At 46.0% G+C, this 18,007-nt stretch overlaps 1 protein-coding gene across 1 annotated transcript; it reads right to left on the bottom strand.

Moving 5' to 3' along the window:
• Window positions 1–9,568: 9,568 nt before the first annotated feature.
• Window positions 9,569–14,344, bottom strand: LOC306799953 (lymphocyte antigen 6E-like). Its single transcript, XM_079301620.1, has 3 exons — window positions 14,227–14,344; window positions 10,620–10,739; window positions 9,569–9,796 (listed from the first exon to the last, which is right to left on the bottom strand). The coding sequence occupies exons 1-3, from the start codon at window positions 14,276–14,278 to the stop codon at window positions 9,585–9,587; spliced, it is 384 nt and encodes a 127-aa protein (XP_079157746.1). The 5' UTR covers window positions 14,279–14,344; the 3' UTR covers window positions 9,569–9,584.
• Window positions 14,345–18,007: the final 3,663 nt, after the last annotated feature.

Here is an 18,007-nt window from a genome sequence, read left to right as displayed (position 1 = left end):
GCCGGGCGCCGGGGGTGGGGAAAGGGCGGCGGCTCCGCCCCCCGGGCCGGGCCCGGCCCCCGCGCCGCGCCCCCCGCCGCCTCCCCGGCCGCGCCTGGTTTCGTTTCCCCGTTCGGGAGAACCGCGGCCGGGAAAGGGACGTTGGGAGAGCGCGTTGGGCTGGCGGCGGGTGGGTGTTTTCCCCTAGCTGTGCCTCAAGAGGTTGTTTCCAGCCCCCTTTAGAGTCCCCTCTGTTTCTTTGGGAATAAGGGGCTGATTCTATGCTGGACCCCACTCATGCAAATCCAGTCCTTCCAATTTAGGTTATTCTGGGATTCTGTGGTTCTCTGACTCCCTCTATCCACAGGACTTGCTGATTTCCTGTCTCCCCTTCCTCCTCTCACAGATCCCCTGAACACACACACTCATTCCAAATCCCCCCTGTACACACACATTCCCTGTATTCAGAACTCTGCATGGCGAATACAGAACCTGTCCCTGCTTTCAACACTCCTTCTTCATCTCTGACCCTTCTCCACTCACGACCCAAGCACATAAAGAACCAACTCCCCCATCTGTTGCCCAGAGCCTAAATTGGATTAGACACAGGATTGGGAAGCTTGAAGAGCCCAGCAGCTGGGGTGGCATGGGACAGCCTGGATGAGTCTTCAGACCGTAAATAAGTCCCCTGATCAACAAATTCAGTCGGTCCCATGGAAATAACTAAATCCTTTAGGAAACGAGCTGCGGGAGGGGCAGTGGGGGAGGGTCCCTGCGAAAGTGGCTGTCAGGAAAGCCTGGGAATGGAGGATAAGGCTGGTGAGGCAGCAGGAAACAAGCAGGCTTGACAAACTCCGTGCCACAGATGGGTTTAATTCTGCAGAGTCAGCATTTCTTGGCAAACGCATCTGTCAGGAGGAATTCCGGCTCCTGTCTTGTGGGAGGCATTTCAAAGCGCTGTGCTTGGGAAGCAAAGCCATGCCTGCGAACCCCTGCTTCCCCTTTGCTGTGCTGTGGTCAGTTCTGTTTGTCACTGCCAGGTATTCTGGCAGGAACTGACTTCTGAGCAGTTTCTGTGCTCTCATATCTTCCACTGGAACTGTCCCAGGCTGTGGTAACTTGTGAAAATGGAACTCAGACACATTTACAAAAGCCCTGCTTCATACAGGCCAAGGAAGTACATTTTGGTTGCATATTGGGAAGGAATTCTTCCCTATGAGGGTAGAGGGTGCCCAGAGAAGCTGTGGATGTCCCTGGATCCCTGGAAGTGCCCATGGCCAGATTGGATTAAGTTTGGAGTATAAAAAACAGGGTTTGCTTTCCTAGTAGATTATAACAAGTTTAATAAAAGACAGTAAGAGACAAACAATAGATCCAAAGGTTGTAACAGCAAGTGCTTGGCATTCAAGCAGGAGCACACCTGCTGTTTTGGAGACACCCTTAAATTCATCAGCCCATTGCATATTCATAGACCCATCATATATATTCAAACTTTTTGTAAACTATTTTCCATATTCCAGGAACTGTTTTACATGGTCACTCACTGAATCCTCCTTTTTAGACCGTGTGTGTTTCTTGGCTGGTGGTTTTAATTTGTTTTTCTTATCAATCCTAATTTGGGCTGTGGTCTTCAATTTCTACAGGCACTCTGTGCTGGTAACTGGTGTATCAGTAGCAGGGTGTTATCTAACCAAGCAGGCAGTTCACTTACTACAAAGACACTTTTTCAGCTTAAAGAAAACTGTTATCTTAAAAACCATTTCAACACCAAGCATGTAGTATCCACCCTAATACTTGATTATTAAAAATAATTAAATAACAATTAAATGTATAGTAATAAAAAAAAAAAAACAATACAATAATATGTACTTATAACAGGAGCAACCAAGGATAGTGGAAATTGTCCCTGCCCATGGCTGGGATGATCTTTTCCAACCCAGATTTGAGATTTTATGATCCTCCCCAAGAGATTACAAGTATCTACACTTTCCTGGGTTTCTCCCACACTTGAATTTAACATGATCAGCCCCATTGTTTTCCTGGAGCAGCCTGCCCGCTGATAAGAAGGAAGAGGGAGGATCTGGGTGTCGCAGGGGTCACAGCCCAGCACGGGATGGAGTCATCCCGATACTGCTGGGATGGCTGGGCGGGTGCAGCACTAATGACAGGAAGGAAGAGGTGACCCAGAGCCACCAGCAACCAGCTTTTTGTGGTAGGAATTACACCAGGTAAAGAAAGAAGCCCTTCTGAGAACTCAATGATCCTTTTGGGTCCCTTCCAGCTCAGGATATTTTATATTTTATAGCCCAAGCTCATCTCCCATCTCCCATTCCCCCCCCAAATTGTGTGGGACAAACTGCAGAGCTCAACACAACAACTCTGCTGGCAGAGATTTCTGTTCTAGTCCAGCCCTGAGTGCTCCAGCCTCTTCTTGCAAGTTTGGAGGTCACTGCAGGACTTCATTGAACCATTCATTGTGAATGCAAGGGCAAAAAATACTTATTCACAAAAAGAAGGGTAAAGCAAGAGAGGCAGCAAGGATAGAATCCAGCACCTGGAATGTGTCCTGTTCTGGGGAAAGGTGGAGACAGCTCAAGGGAGATAAGGAATTGGCTGGATCAGAGGACAAACTGGTGCTAGAGTAAATATTTCATGGTTGTGGCACGCTGGGGAGGAATGGGTACACTGAAAACCAGGAAATGATGAGTGTGACAGGTCCCATGATGGATCAGGGCAGCAGAGATAAAGCAGAAATCAAACCTAAACTGGCTAGGTGTACAAGGGTTGGATGTTGAACAGGCACTTGACGAGTTAAAGCTTGAAATTCAGGGTCAGTAAAAGCTTCTGTGGAGCCAGGTGGGACACACAGAGGCTCCTTCCCCACCACACTTCTGTGTCAGGGTTTGTGTGAGACTTCCTGAGCCTGGCTGTGCATGTGAGGCACCAAAACCCCAGAGGAATTTGCAAATGAGACGTTTCCCCTGTTAGTGGAGAAGAACTGCTCAAACTGCTTTCCTCCCATGACACAGGAAGGGGACAGACTCCTTTTTTTTTTTTTTTTTTTTTTTTTTTTTTGAGTAATTGCATCATTCTCTGGAGCTGGGAATTGTTCAGATTATTTCCACTGTGAGAGAGTCCTGTCTCACCTGCCAAAATGTGGAGAATCAATTTGGCAGAGGACTGGGAGGACATGAGAGAGCAGGAGCCCAGGATCTCCATCCTTGCTGCTTCCAAAATTCCCTTTTGTCCAGAGCAGCATATCCTGGGCACACAGATTCTTCTAGCCCAGCTGCTGGAGCTGGGAATCACCATCCCTGGAATTCCTGCTGAATGAGAGGCCTGACTCCATATCCCAGCCCTTCCTCATCATCCCACCCTCCTCCTCAAGTCCCTGCTGATCTCTCTGGCTCAAAGTTGTCCAGAATTCCCTCAGGATCATATTTAGAGCATCCAAGGATGCTCTGGACATGGATTTTCCATGGGCAAACCAAGCTGCAGGTTATTCTTTGCTGTCTAGGCTACCAAACTCTCATCCACCACCTCTGCTGCCCCCTGGGATTTCCCTCAGATTCCTGATGATCCCTGAAATAAAAGCACTCAACCAGACCTTTGGGCCATGCCATTTATTGTATTTTTTTATGGATAAAGGAATAAAACCTTCACCTGCCCCCACCTGCAGTCAGGATGTGGCTGTCAGAGTGATGAACTCTCACTTCTGGCTGACACCCACATTTCCTTTTCCCTTCTCTCCCCGAGCTAAAGGTGAAAGTGGATTTCTGCCTGGTGTTGGAATTCTCACACTTCCTCCTGCCAAAGCCTGCATGACTCACCCTCAGCCATGCTGTTTAATGCTTTTCACAGGAAAACAACTGTGACTCTTTAAGAGGAGCTTCTTTCTCAGGCAGAAACTTTAATTTCCCTGAGCAGTCTCAGCAGGACCCCCTTTAAGCTCAAGCCTAACCCTTTAGGCTCCATAAGTGTCCCTGGGTGGACCTTGGCCTTGTGCTGTGATTTGTCTCCATCTGTTTCTGGCCTCAGGTTGTGACTTTTAGGGTTGGAATTGCTGATCATTTTGCTCTTCCACCTCAAAATATTCCATTATTCTCTTCTTCAACACTAATCCTTAACTATATAGTGTCTATCCCTGTCTCCAGGCCTCATTCCATCTCCTGGGTGAACTCTGGATTCATTTTATAGCTTTTTTTTCCCAGTCCTGGACTTTTTTTGTGCCATCAGAGGTTCTGACCCACCTGCAAAATTTCTCTCCCACAACAGGAGCCTCTTCTCTGGGTTCTTTTGGGGAGGGAAAAGGCTTTTCAGTCCTTTCCCTTATTTCTTCTACCAAAAAAAAATTCACTTTTCTATGGACAAGGAATTCACCAGGCTCCAAGGAGGCAGCACAAAAATATGCTGAAGCTGTGGGCAAGGTGATAGACTTATGGAGGCTTGTAGTGGAAAATGTTAAAACTGGTGCAAAAAATACAGGAATGGGAATATTCCAGGGTGTGGAAGAAGCAGAAGAACCAGCAGAACAAAGGTAAAAGGAAAGGCATTTGCTGATTGCTGTTCCTCTGTTTATTCAAAAGTAGGGAAAGAACAAATTGACCTTGGGTAGAAAATTCCAGAGAATTTAGAGCAGCCATAAAACACCCAGGTAAAGTCAATAAAAGGGCTGGAATATTCAGGAATTTGATCTAAAAGGGGGAAAACGAAAGAGAAAGTGAACAAAAACTGTAAAAAACAGGTCCTAAATTTGTTTTTTTCTTTTGCTCTTTCACCTTCACCTTGTGCTCAACCTTAGAGGCACAGGGAAAATTGCAAAGCTTTCATCTTTTTGGCAGCTGCTGGTGACACAAAAGTGACACGTGCCAGATGATCTGGGCACACCCACATTGGTGCTCAGTGAAATCCATAAGGAAGAGTGAGAAAGGCAAAATACACTTTCTCCTTTTTTTTATATATATATATATAATCAAATGTTTTTTTCTCTCCAAAGATCTCAGGGAGTTTTATTCCTCCTGACTGCAGAAGGGAGTTTCTCATTCCCAGGAGTGGGGCCTGCTCATTATCTAATTGCTGATTACCATCTAATTCTGCATCCTGGAGCTGCAGGCAGGTCCCAGGTGAGCTCTTGTGAGCTGGGCAAAGATCCAGGGGCTGTTCCTGCCTCTCCTGGACCAAGGAAAATTGTGCCCCTGGCACCTCCAATTCTTTGTGTGGAATTAAAGGGCTGGGATTTAAGGAATCAGCTGGAAAATGGGAAAAATCATCATTCCTATGCAGAGCTCTCTCCACCTTCTGCCTCAGCACTGCTTTAATATTGACTGAAATCCTGGGACTCCTGGATCTGAACATCCTTTGGAGTGGAAGTTCCTACCTGGAAGTTCTTTCCACATCACTGGAAGAGCTTTGGGTCACTTTTGCTGCTCCATTTTTGTCTTGATCTCCTGGAGGGTGTCCCTGCTCGTGGCCAGAGTGGTTGGAATGAGATCCCTTCCAACCCAGAACATTCCATAATTCTGTGATAAAGCAAAAGCCAATCCTGTGGTGGAAGGAACCAGCTCCACATGGGAATGACAGAAAGGTGACAGAGAGGAGCAGGAATGGGAATGAGAATAACCAGGAATGAGTTCATTCTCCAGCCCCAGTGGAGCCACAAAGGAGATGCTGAGACCAGAGTTTTCCCACGCTTTGATGAATCCTAATTATGGCACTGAAGCTGCTGCTTCTGGAGGCACTTTTCCAGCTCTTCACCCTCCTTTAGGTGCCAGGAATTCCTCCTGATCCTGTCTAAAATCCTTTTTGCTGCTCTGTGAACCCCAACACAAAAAGTGGGAAGAACAAAGCAGCCTGAGCCTTCCATTTGGAGGTTCCCACCCAGTTTACACCTCCCAGTGTTAAGATCTTTTCTATGGAGTGCAGAATTCCAACAAGGTTTTGTTTCACATTTTTTCCCAAAGTTTGACACGTGTTAAACTTGTGATCCAGCACATTTTCTTTTCCTGCCAGATTGCTGCAAGGGAGATTCCCTCATCCCATATTCCTGCCACATTAACTGGGGAGCTTTGTGCTTGTCCTTCCTAAATTACACCCTCTTTTTCTCAACCCACCACTTAAATTAACTGGAATCACCCAGAATTCTCCTGTTTGCAGATTCTCCCAGCTCATCACCCGTGAGCTCAGTGGATTTATTGTCTAATGCATCATCCAAACCAGCAATTAAAACTTTGCATCATCCCAGAGCCAAGAGGAGCCTTTTAATGGATTGTTCCAGCCTGACAGCAAATTGGTGGCTGTGATTTGCTCATGATTTCAGCCCAACTGAGTTTTCTTGGCTTTTTTTTTTTTTTTTTTGCCAAAAGCTTTATTGAGGCTGAGCTGTGTGACAGGTACCACTTTTACCCTCACAGATTTTATCTTTTCACAGGGAGGGATATCACCCACCTGTCACAAAATTCTTGCTCATCATCCCTGCCTCCTCAATAGCCCCTACACTGGTTTTGGGTTTTTTTTATGATCTATTTCAGAGCTTTTTTTCCCAGTCTGGGTTGGCAGCTCAGTGTGTCCCTAGAGAGTACCCAACACCCTTTATAATAATGGATTATTAAAACATTTCTTCATGGAAAAAGGCTTTGGATGTGGCACTCAGTGCTCTGGCCTGGTTGGGGATTGATCACAGGTTGGACTCAAGGATTTTGGAGTTCTTTTTCAATCTAAATGTGATTTGTTGATACCCAGTCTCCCAAAACACCCAGATTTCCCAGTTGCACAGAAACAGGAGGAACAGGCTGGGTTTAGTAGCTTTGATGAATTTCTTTTCCCCATTTTCCTGGACACCACTTTGGCTGGCAACCCTCACTGATTTGCATATTTGTGTCGAAAACACTAATTTTATTCACTTTTGATGTGTTAATTAGTTCATCTCATTAATATCTGTGGCAGCAAAGTGGTTCTTGCTCCTGTGTTTGATGTGGTTGTGTCTCCACACCTGTTTTCTCTCTTACTCCACACATGGAAGCACAAACACAACTCCTGACTCTGGGATTGGAAAACAAATCCTACATGAAGCTCCAGGAATCACCTGGAATTCCTCTCTGCTGGAAAGCACCAGCACCCCAACCTCACACTGGAAAAGGGGAATGGGGCTGATTCAATCCATGGGGGAAAAAAAGGAGATTTAGGCTTTGCCTAAAGCTGAGCCTGGATCTTCTACCTGCACCTTCCTCCAGCCCAGGAAAGGGAGGAGCAGTGTGGAAAATGAGCTGTGAGCTCATAATCAGCCCATTCCTCACCTCCAGTCAGGGAGAGTTTTAAATTGTCCCTCTTTCTTCTTTATTTGGAAGAGTTCCAGCGATTTTCCACTCAGAGGATCAGCACTGGGAATGGCAAAGTCCATCCAGAATTCCCACCTCCAGATTTACTTTTCCATGTCCTACAATCAGGAGCTTTCAGTCCAGGAATGAGGTGGGTGGACAAGACAAATAAATCCTGCTAAACACAATCCTTTCACCTCCAAAGAGTCTCTTGGAATAATCCTGCTTAATTCAGCTGATTTGGCATTTAGAAATTTCAGGAAAATAAAGGGCTCCTCTAAATTTGTACACAATTCCAGGAAACCACTCTCCTTTGACCTTCTGGCAGCACTTCGAGTGAAAAGTGGGGAAAAAGTTGGGAATAAGGATCTGCAAAAGATCTGGGTAGGATCTGTTCTCTCCTGAGCTGTGTCCATCCTGGTTCCTGACACCCTCACTGGACTTATCTCAAACTTCCACTCATTCCTTCCTCTCCAGATGACTCCCACCAAGTTTTTGCATTCTCATGTCCAGCAAAACTGGTTGAGATATAAATTGCTCCTTCTATTTCCTTTTTCTCCTGCCAATATACAGGTGGTAAAACAGTAACAGGATTGACCTGGAGCCCAAATTTCTTGGAGTTTTTTTAAAAGCACCTGAGGTCCTGCAGGGAAAAGCTGTGCAGGGTATGGAGGACTTCTGGAAGATTTGCTCCTGGAATTCGGATGCAGCACAGCCACCACAGCCCTTCCTTTTTTTGTTCTCCATCCTAATTTTCCTTCCCTTTTGAGGTTGTTTTTGGTGAGAGAAAATTTTCAGCAGGTTCTGCTGTTAATTTGGTCTTTGGACATTTGTCATCTGCAGACACAGCTCACCAGTCTGCTCAGTGTCAGTGTCCTCTTCTCCCTGCCTAGCACTGTGGTGGCCATTTCCCCTCCATCCCTTAAACAAAGTATTAAAAAAAAAATATCTAGAAAAAGTATTTAAAACCAGTCACCAGATCCAAAGCACAAAACATGAAGCTGATGTGGAATCTTTCATCCCCCTGGAAAACCAGTGGCTCTGAAATCCAGGCACTGTGAAATGCCTCAAAAATCCACATCCTTCCACATGTGCAACCAAAACCCAGCAGAGTCCCAGGGCAATGCTTCAGAAAAAGCAAAGATATCATTTAACCATCAAACACAACCACAAGAAAAAACACCCTTCAATTGTTTGGACCAGCTCTGGTTTCTCCCAGGACACAGCTGAGCTGGGGATGCTGCCAGCTTTTCCTTTTTTTTTTTTTTTTTTTTTTTTTTTTCTCTGATGTGTTTTCCAGGAATGGGAGCTTGCAGCCCAGGCTCTGAGCTGTTTGTGTGATTCCCTGGCTGGCTGCCCTTTTTCTCCTCTGTGACACCCCCAGGCTTCCTACAGAGCTTTTCTGTGTCCCCTCAGGGAGCAGAGAGCATGGGGGAAACAAACAAAGCTCAACACAATCCATGGTTTCTCTGCCAGGAACGTGGGGCTGTGCAGAGCCTCTCACAATCTCTGAGTGACAGGGGTTGGTGACAGCTGAGTGGGGTTGTTTTGGCCCTGAAAAAAAAAAAAAAAAAAAACAAAAAAGGGGAATGGATATGGGGATTCTTTTCCAGCTGGATGAGGTCCATGAGGAGTGTGAGAGCAGCTCCCAGCTCAGCAGGTTCCACCTTTCCTTCCCTTCTCCCTCCCACCTTCCCTCTGCCTTTCCTCTCCCAGCCACACATTTCCCTCTCTGCCTTTCCCCCTTTTCCCTGATGAGAGATGCTCATTTCAAGATGGGAATGGGAAAAAAGAGCCTCAGGAGCCAGAAGTTGCTCCCCACTGATGCTGGAGAAATGTCCACAGCACTGCCATAAATCAGCTTTACTTCCACCTGCTTGTTTGTAAACAGATGTTTGATAACCAGACTCACTGTCTGTGAAAAAATTCACTGATCTGCCCGTGCTGACACAACTGTGGAGCCATTCCCTGTGTTCCAGCCAGGGTGGGATGTTATTCCTCACAGAGCTTTGAGAGGAAGAGACAAAACTATGCCTTCAAGGATGTCCTGAGAGCAGCAATGAACATGTCAAAAAGGCCATTTTCTCTGTTTCCTTAGGTGAGCTGGATGTCTAGGGACACTTCAGATTCCAGCAGGCTCAGGAAATCAATGGGAGTTCAGCACCTGACTCAGCCAGGCTCTCTCAAAAATCCCAGGGGAAGCTCAACCACAAAACACAAATCTTTGAGAGTGGGAATTATCCCAGAACAACATTTTTATTTCAGCCATCACGGGGAGCTCTTCCAAACCCATCACAATCCATATGCAAGGATGAAAGTGGCACTGGCCAGGACACCCAGGGACATCATTCCATGGCTGCTTTTTCTGCTGCTGGCTCCATTCACATTGCACAGGGGTTTCTCACAGCAGGAAATGTTCTGGGAGCTTTGGATTTGTTGCTGGTCTGTTGCTGGACACGTTGGAGAACACATCTTGGAGATGATGTATTTAGGCTTGTTGGGCTCTAGTGCAGGGAAAAAAATGATGGGGAAAAGAGATAAAGGAGGGTGAAAAATCATTGTTTAAATGTTTCTGTGGCTAAATCTGTGTTGGTGAGTAAAGGAAGGCCAGGCACTAATCCTCAAGGCAAACTTCATTAAATTAACCATAAAATCATGAATGGTTTGGGTTGGAAGGGTCCTTAAAAATCATCCATGGGCAGGGACACCTCCCACCAGACCAGGATGCTCAGAGGCCTGTCCAGCCTAGCCTTGGACACTTCCAGGGATGGGGCAGCCAAAATGTCATAAAATCCTAGAACTGTTAAGGTTGGAAAAGGTCTTCAAGGTCATCAAGCCCAACCAGGACTTCTCAGGGCTCCATGTTATTAGGTTTTGTCAGTCCTACCATGGAATGAGCACCTGTGGCTTTCAGTTCTGGCTGCCTGAAGTGATGCTCAGGCTGGGTTGTTCCCACCAGTTTGGTTTTTCCTACAGTATAAACACAGGGGGAATGTTCTGCATGACCTGAGATTTGGGATGAGAGATCTTTGAGGAGCCCTCAGGATTGTGCTTGGCACAGGGAATCAGCCATGGTGAGATTTGACCAAAACACTTCTGGAAACATTTCTGGGAGGGACAAACAGCTGCAGGTGTGAATCCACTGCCTGGTGCTGCTGTGTGTGTCCTCATTTCCAGCAGGAATATCAAGTGTGTCTGGACACTGCAGTAAGGTCAGTGTCTCCTGGAAGTTGGACGCCAAGACTTTGCTGTTCCCATTCTGGGATGGAATCCCATTCCTGGGACTGCTCTCCTACAAAACAAAGAAGGTGCTGTCCCCAAACCTACTTGTCCCAACGTCCTTCCTGATGGTCACACAGTGCTTGTCCTCCTTGGCACACATGGAAATGGTCAAACACTCCTTGTTGGACTCCTGCTCTTGGCAGGTGTAGCACATGAATGGATAAACTGGGAGAGGGGAGAAAAAAAAAAAGGTGGAAAAAAGCACATTGCACAGTTTAAAAACCACAAAAGCTCCAGTGCAGAGATCTCCATTTCCTCATTACAGCCTGAGGAATGTTTTTGTGGGAATGACCAGTGACTTTCTTTATCTCCTGACCCGTGGCAGCAGCTCTAAATCCCTCTCTGTCTCCTCTGGCTCAGGCTGCAGAGCATTATTGATCTGTTTGCAATCCCTGGGAGCAGAGATGTGAGTGGAATTCAAGGATTTGGGGGCTTTTATGAAGGAGATTATTGCTGAGCCATAGCAGCTCAGCCATGGGAATTGCCAATTACTGCTCAGGGTTTCTCCTGGGCAGGGCTTGGCAGGGAGAATTTAAAGATGCCCAGAGTGTTTAAAGGAGGTGGACAGTGCCCAGTGTCCTACTTCTCTTTCATCTGGCTCAGAAATTGCTGTCACATCTCTTTTTTTTTGTGCTTGAACATCACTGAACTGCCCTGACCTCAGTTCCAGGAAATCTGGTGAGAGCCCTCAGATGCTCATTCAAACTCCTGTTTTGAGCATAAAATTGGGAATGAGTGGAAAATCTTAACCAAAAGCTTGGTTTAAGTGCTAGAGGCAGATTTGGTGGGATAATTCCTGCATCTGCAGCAGTAGCAGATGACTGGCAGGAAGGTCACACAGCCATGAGTTGTGTATTCCAAGAATATCCATGCCTGCCCTCAAAACCAGAATGTGGTGCTGCTTTCCAGACCACTGGAAAGGAGCAAAACAGGAAAGAGAGAAAAAAAAAATAATCTGAGTGATAAAACATCCCAAAATATGCACAGAGCACTCCCCAGCTGGGCAGATTGAAAGGTTTTATAGTGGTGGTTGAGATCAGAGCTCGTGAAATCACCCAGGGCAAAGAGAGGGGTTTGCTGATGGAGCCCCTTTAAAAAAAAAAGATTATTTTTGGAGGGAAACAAAGCCAAGTGCTGGCTGTGTTCCTGCTAAGTCTGTCACTCTGGAAAGGGCAGAACCAGCTGAAGGACACGTCCCTGTGAGTGCACTTTTGCCTGATAAGAAGTTGGCAGTGAGAAAGTGGAAGGACAGCAGAGGTCACACCATGAAACAAGAAGTTTTTGATAGAAAAGGAAAAACCATCAACTAATGATCCTGTGCAGCTTTTCTTTTTTGCTTCATTCACCTCTACAAGTTGAATTTTCATGTGGAGAGTAGGGGAAGGTTCAAGGAGGTTTTAAGGAATTTTTGGCATAACCTTGAAGGATGTCATCCTTGAGCAAGCCCAGGAAACAAGAGCTGCTGGAAATTTTGGGGAATGGGTGCAAAGCCAGACATGAGAACACCCTCAGAGGGTAATTCCCAAAGATTATTTGTCAAACCAGCTGGAGCAATGGAAGGAATTCTTCCCTGTGAGGGTGGGGAGGGCCTGGAATAGAATTCCCAGAGAAGCTGTGGCTGCCCAATATCTGGAAGTGTCCAAGGCCAGGTTGGATGGGGCTTGGAGAAACCTGGGATGGTGGAAGGTGTCCCTGCCCATGGAATGAGATGATCTTGAAGGTTCCCTTTCAACCCAAACCATCCCATGATTCTGTGATTTTAAGTGATTTTGACAGATGCATGCAACAGAAGAGTGAAAAAGAAGGGTGGGTGCAATTAAATAAAGAGAAATAAATTGCCATGGATAAAACCTAAGACATTTAAGTGCAGGGTGACAAAAAACTGGTTCAGTTTCAATTCAAAACCACAGTGACAACAGCAGGACACATTCCAGCCATGGACACAGGCATCACCCAAGGGGACAGGGGCAGAAATGTCATGTGCAAGATACACAAAGTGGAGCCCTGGTGCCCAAATCTCTCACAGCACTTCCAAAACTATGCAGAGCATTTGGAGAGGGAGCAGAGGAGAGGGAGGAGAAAAGGTCAGAGGATCTCAGAAATGCAACCTTGTCAAAAGAGGTTGGGAGGGTTTAGCTTGTTGAAAATGAGAATATACTGAGGAAAGTCACAGGGATCTTCTTCATGCAAGAAAAAAGAAGCAGCAAAGAAGAAATTAATAAAATATTTTATGTGTCCCATGGTGGAAATATAGAAGAACAGTACAAAAACAGATGCTAAGAGATATTAAAACTAAATTCCTAAAGGGATGAGAGTCTCTGAGCAATTCCAGGCTGTGGAATCTTCCTTTTTGGAAACTTTCAGGGACACCTTAAGCAAATATCTGCCTTGTCTTGTCCAACACTGCAGCAAGGACTTGATGATCTTAGAAGTTTTTTTCTACCCTTAATGTGATTCAATGAAAAGGATCAAGACTCTTTATGATTTTTGCTGGACACAAAATATCCATAACAGTGAATTTATGGATGGAAAAGGCAAAATACCCTCTTTGGTCAGCTGAGAGATCAAGAGCTTTGACCAAAATTTGATCACTAGGGTCTTGGATGAGACCCAGGATAGCTGAGAAGGATCAAATCCCAATTTCCACATTTTCCTTTGTCCCAGTTTTAGCCCAAACAGTTTCAATCTCTTATTCTGGATCTAAGCTAGGCCACAGAAAGGTGCTGTGTAAAAGCCTGTCCTTAAATCCACTGGGAATCTGCTGCCAGTATCAAATGTCACCAGTAAGGAATCCCACCATGAACCTGTGATCCTGGACCTCTCTGAGCTTCCAACTCATCCTGGCTCACACTGAAAACATTTCCTTTGAAAATTCTTCTCTTCTGTCCATGTTATGTCGTTTCAATCAGGAATTGTGGGCACTGAGTCCTTTTTTTTTTTTTTAAATAACTGAATAATCATTTTCCCGCACCCAAAACTGGCTGAAGGTCCTGCTCTTCCAGGAGAACCATTCCCAAAGGATGTAGGAGTAGGGGGTTGATACATCAGTGATAATTGATTAATTAGAAGCCTCTTTCTCAACCAGATTCGTATCATGGTTTCTGGGAAACTGTCAGGTGTGGGGGAAATTTTGGCACTCTGGTCATCATTCCCACGTGCCAGGAGTGATGGAGCAACACTTGTGCCTCATTCCCAGGAGGAGGACAACACTCAGCCTTCCCTTTGGGAGAGGGATGCCTTGAACATGAAAAGCTCTTTCACCTCTGCCGCTGATTTAATCTACAGAATTTCCCAGTGTTGCATTTTCTAGGAAGACACGTGCAAGAGAGGAAGCAGCAGGACAGAAAAGTCTCTAAAATACCCCAAAACTGAAATGATTAAGAAACAAAAAAAAATCCCAAACATTTTGTTTTCTATCACTTTGAGCTTTCCTCCTTTTGGAACACCCCAAAAACCTCAGTGAGGATTTAACCAGAGCTCCAGCACCGGAAAGAAGAATGGATTCACCAGATTCTTATTTCTGCATCAAATCACTGATCAAGGTGCCAAAGGACATTGGTGACAGCACCACAAAGCTGCTGACAAACCCTCTACGTTTTTGCCAGGTGGAAAATGGTCCCCCTAATCCTCATGCTAAGCAGGAGCAGCTCACCTTGTTGCACAGAGAGGACAGCAGCCAGCAAGGTGAGCAGGGGAGCCCTCATCTCCAGCAGATGCTGCAGCAGCAGTGGGAGCTGTTCTGAGGGCAGGTTTTATAGCCCAGGGCTGGCCCTGGGGTGTGGGATGTTCCTGTGGGAGTTCACAGCAGAGCCCTTGGAGCAGGCTGCACCTTGGGGAAAAGCCCTTCAGCCCTTTCAGCCCTTTCAGAGCTGCTCTGGCTCTTCTGGTCCTGTCAGTGATGGGAAGTCTGTTCTTTTCTCCTCTGAATTTTTTCCTTTCCTTCCTTACTTTTTCTCTTCTCTTCTCTTCTCTTCTCTTCTCTTCTCTTCTCTTCTCTTCTCTTCTCTTCTCTTCTCTTCTCTTCTCTTCTCTTCTCTTCTATTCTCTTCTCTCTCTTCTCTTCTCTTCTCTTCTCTTCTCTTCTCTTCTCTTCTCTTCTCTTCTCTTCTCTTCTCTTCTCTTCTCTTCTCTTCTCTCTTCTCTTCTCTTCTCTTCTCTTTTTCCTTTTTTTTCTTCCCTTCCCTTCCCTTCCCTTCCCTTCCCTTCCCTTCCCTTCCCTTCCCTTCCCTTCCCTTCCCTTTCCCTTCCCTTCCCTTCCCTTCCCTTCCCTCCCTTCCCTTCCCTTCCCTTCCCTTCCCTTCCCTTCCCTTCCCTTCCCTTCCCTTCCCTTCCCTTCCCTTCCCTTCCCCTCCCTTTCCCCTTTTTCCTTTTTCCTTTTTTTTTCTTTTTCCTTTTTTTTTCCTTTTTCCTTTCCCTTCCCTGATGAAAGCAGAGCCTGCAGGCACAGGGAGATCATCCCAGGAATTAATTTTTTTTTTAGTCCCTTTGCACAGACAGCACGTGATGTTCCGGGGTTTGTAACATTCATTGGCTTTAATTATTTAACAGCACCTCTGAGCTGGCTGAGCTGGTTTACCTCAAAATCAGTGTGTTTTACACTAAATTAAATTAGCTAATGGTTCATTAAACAGAAGATTTTCCCCAAATTTTCACGTCAGTCTTCATTTCTTTATCAGTTTTCCTCTGGTTAATCCCTCTGCTTGCTCTTTTTCCTGCATGTAATCCTCAAATACCTTGTACAATTTGGATTTAATGAAGTTTTGCTGCTATCCAGGGATTCTTTTTAGAGGGGCTGCTTTTCTCCACACCCAACAGTTTCTCCAAATCAGGCCTCCATTTCCAAGCTCACAAATTGGCACCCTGGAATTGCAGCTCTGCTCTGGAAAGAGCCATCTCTCCAAGTGTCATTTTTTTTCAATTTCTCCTCTTAAATCAGTCATTTTGCTTTTATTCCTCTGTGTTGCTCCTCTTCTCTGAATGCCTTAAAATCTCTTCCTGACAGTCTGGGATAGAGACCCTCATTTCAAGATGCATCTTGTAAGATCTCAAGCTGCCAAGTCCACAGAGTTTCTTCTAAAACAAGATTAGTCCTGGACAGCAGAAAGAAAATATTGTCAAACTCTGCTTTTTTTGGCAATTATGGCATAACTTAACAGGCAATCCCCTGCATGTAGCCATCAGCAGGGTATGTTTGTCTGTTTCTAACATGAATCATTCCAACACTGGATGATTTCCTGGTCCATGTGATTTTCTGGCACTTTCTTCAGGCCCTCCTGAATTGATGTCATCAGGTGGTGAATTCCAGAGTCCAAGCAGACATTCCCTGGGTTTTGGAGGTTGCTGAGGTCAGTGAGGATGTGGTGATGATCAAATTGAGCCTGGTGCTCCACACAGGGCATCTTGCTTCTTTGCCCCAGTGTTTTATAAACAGGTTTTTCTCCCTCATTAGTGGGTGTGGCTCCTTGCTGGCATTTTGCAGTCAGGGTGAAAGAAAGAACCCTTTTTTTCCCCCTTATTTTTGGTCTTATTTATCCCATAAACTTGTGTTTATTCCATTCCCCTCCCATATCCCTGCTCCAGTTGATTTCTATCAATCATAGACTGGGTTGGTAGGAAGGGACCTTAAAAATCACCTTGTCCCAGCCCCATGCCATGGGCAGGGACACTTCCTCTGTCCTCATCCAACCTGGCTTTGTTGATTTTCCAATTTATTCCCAATGAATCTTCTGGGAATAGGATCAGCACAAGTCAACTTTGACTTTTTGACTTTGACTTTGAAGGAGCAGCAAGGTTAAAACATTCCCAGCACATTCAACAAACATGTACTAAGCAGAGAAATGTGGGTGGGAAATGGGATTTTCTGTTTTTTCTGGGAGCTGTCTCCAGGACATGAATGTGTTCCTTAGCACTGTGGCTCCAATGCTGGAGCATTCCCTCTTCCTGGTGCATGGAGAGCATAGAAAAGAGATTTATTTCCCAATAGGCAGGTTACAAAACTCAGAAGCATCACTCAAGGATGCAGCATGGAGAGGGTGTCTCCTGCAGTCTGGAGGATGGTATGGAGAAGGGACACCAAGTGAGGAGAAAGATTGAGGAAGACTAGGAAAAAAAAAAATCCCCAAGGAAGCTGAGTCACCTCTCTGGAGTAATTTTATCATTACCCATACAGGAAAATTAAGGTGAATGAAATTGGAGCCATCAGCTGGCTCTGTGACAGCAGTCAGCTCTGGAATAAGGGTTGCTTTTCTCCCTTTCCATGGCTTCCAGAAGATTTTTAGAATAAGTGAGGGTGTTGCTTTGATCTCGTGTCCATCCTGTCTCTTGCTTTGGCATTGAGACACTGTGTTGGATCTGGGCAAAAAAAAAAAAAACAGGAAAAAGGGGAGAAATTTCATGTTGCCAAGGAAAAGGAGAGCAGAAAGCAGCACAGATCCTACAAAACCAATGATGGGGAAGCTCCAAGAGAGGGAAAAGAAGGGCCAAAGTTACAGCACCTCCTGCAGATGCCTCTTTTAGCCTGGGAAAAGCCTCCTTGGCTGATCCAGGTCCTGGTGCAGTGACTCAGAGCTCTGAAAAATGAGTTTTATATAATCCACAGGAAGACAGAGCCAGTTACCTCCCTGGATCAATCCCAGCTACTGGAATGAGATTCCCATCTCCTTCCCAAAAGCCCTGCAGGCATCACAGATGTCTCTGCTCATGGGGCAGCTCAACCCTCCATGTGAGGAGTGTGCAGCCATGGGAGGCACCAGAAACTCCAGGTGATGGAAAGATTTGGAATTAGGGAGCAGCACCTGCGTGGGTGGTGCCAATCAGGATTTCTCAGGAAGGCTGGCAGAGTTCTCCTCTTACACAACATTCCAAGGGGAGGGTTCACCACGGGAGCTCTCCTGGTTTTGGGACCTCCTGTGCCTCAGGGAAATTGCTGCTCACACCTCCATATATGTGATGGGATGTGGGTCAGCTTTGTTGGGCACTAAGGGTAAAACCGATGGGATCAGGGGGAAATCAGGCAAGAAGGAGCCAGCCAGGATGGAGCTGCTCCCTTAGGGATGGCACTTCTGGATTCCCAGAGCTGTTTATAACTTCTCCATGCACAGCCATAACCAGGGCATGAAACCCTCCAGGGGTGCTTCCATCCCCTTTGCCAAGCCAGGATCCTTCCCATCCCAAAACAAAGGCACCTGCCAGGTTCAGGCAGCTCAAGACATGACCATGCTTTAACCTGGCTGCCAAGGGCAGGTCTGGACTCCCAAGCTCAGCAGAACAAGACCTGAGGCTGTACCAGCCCCATCTTGGCCTTTCCCTGTGCCAGGCATTGTCCTTAAGGAATCCTAAACCTGTGGATGGCACGGGATGGAGGTTATTCCAATTAGTTCAGCTGTCACCATGTTAGGAGAGGGGTGTGGGGCAGAATATGGCCAGCCAAGGTG

The sequence above is a fragment of the Erithacus rubecula genome (assembly GCF_903797595.1).
Source record: "Erithacus rubecula genome assembly, chromosome: 3".
Taxonomy (NCBI): domain Eukaryota; kingdom Metazoa; phylum Chordata; class Aves; order Passeriformes; family Muscicapidae; genus Erithacus; species Erithacus rubecula.
This window is presented reverse-complemented; position numbering and strand designations above follow the sequence as displayed.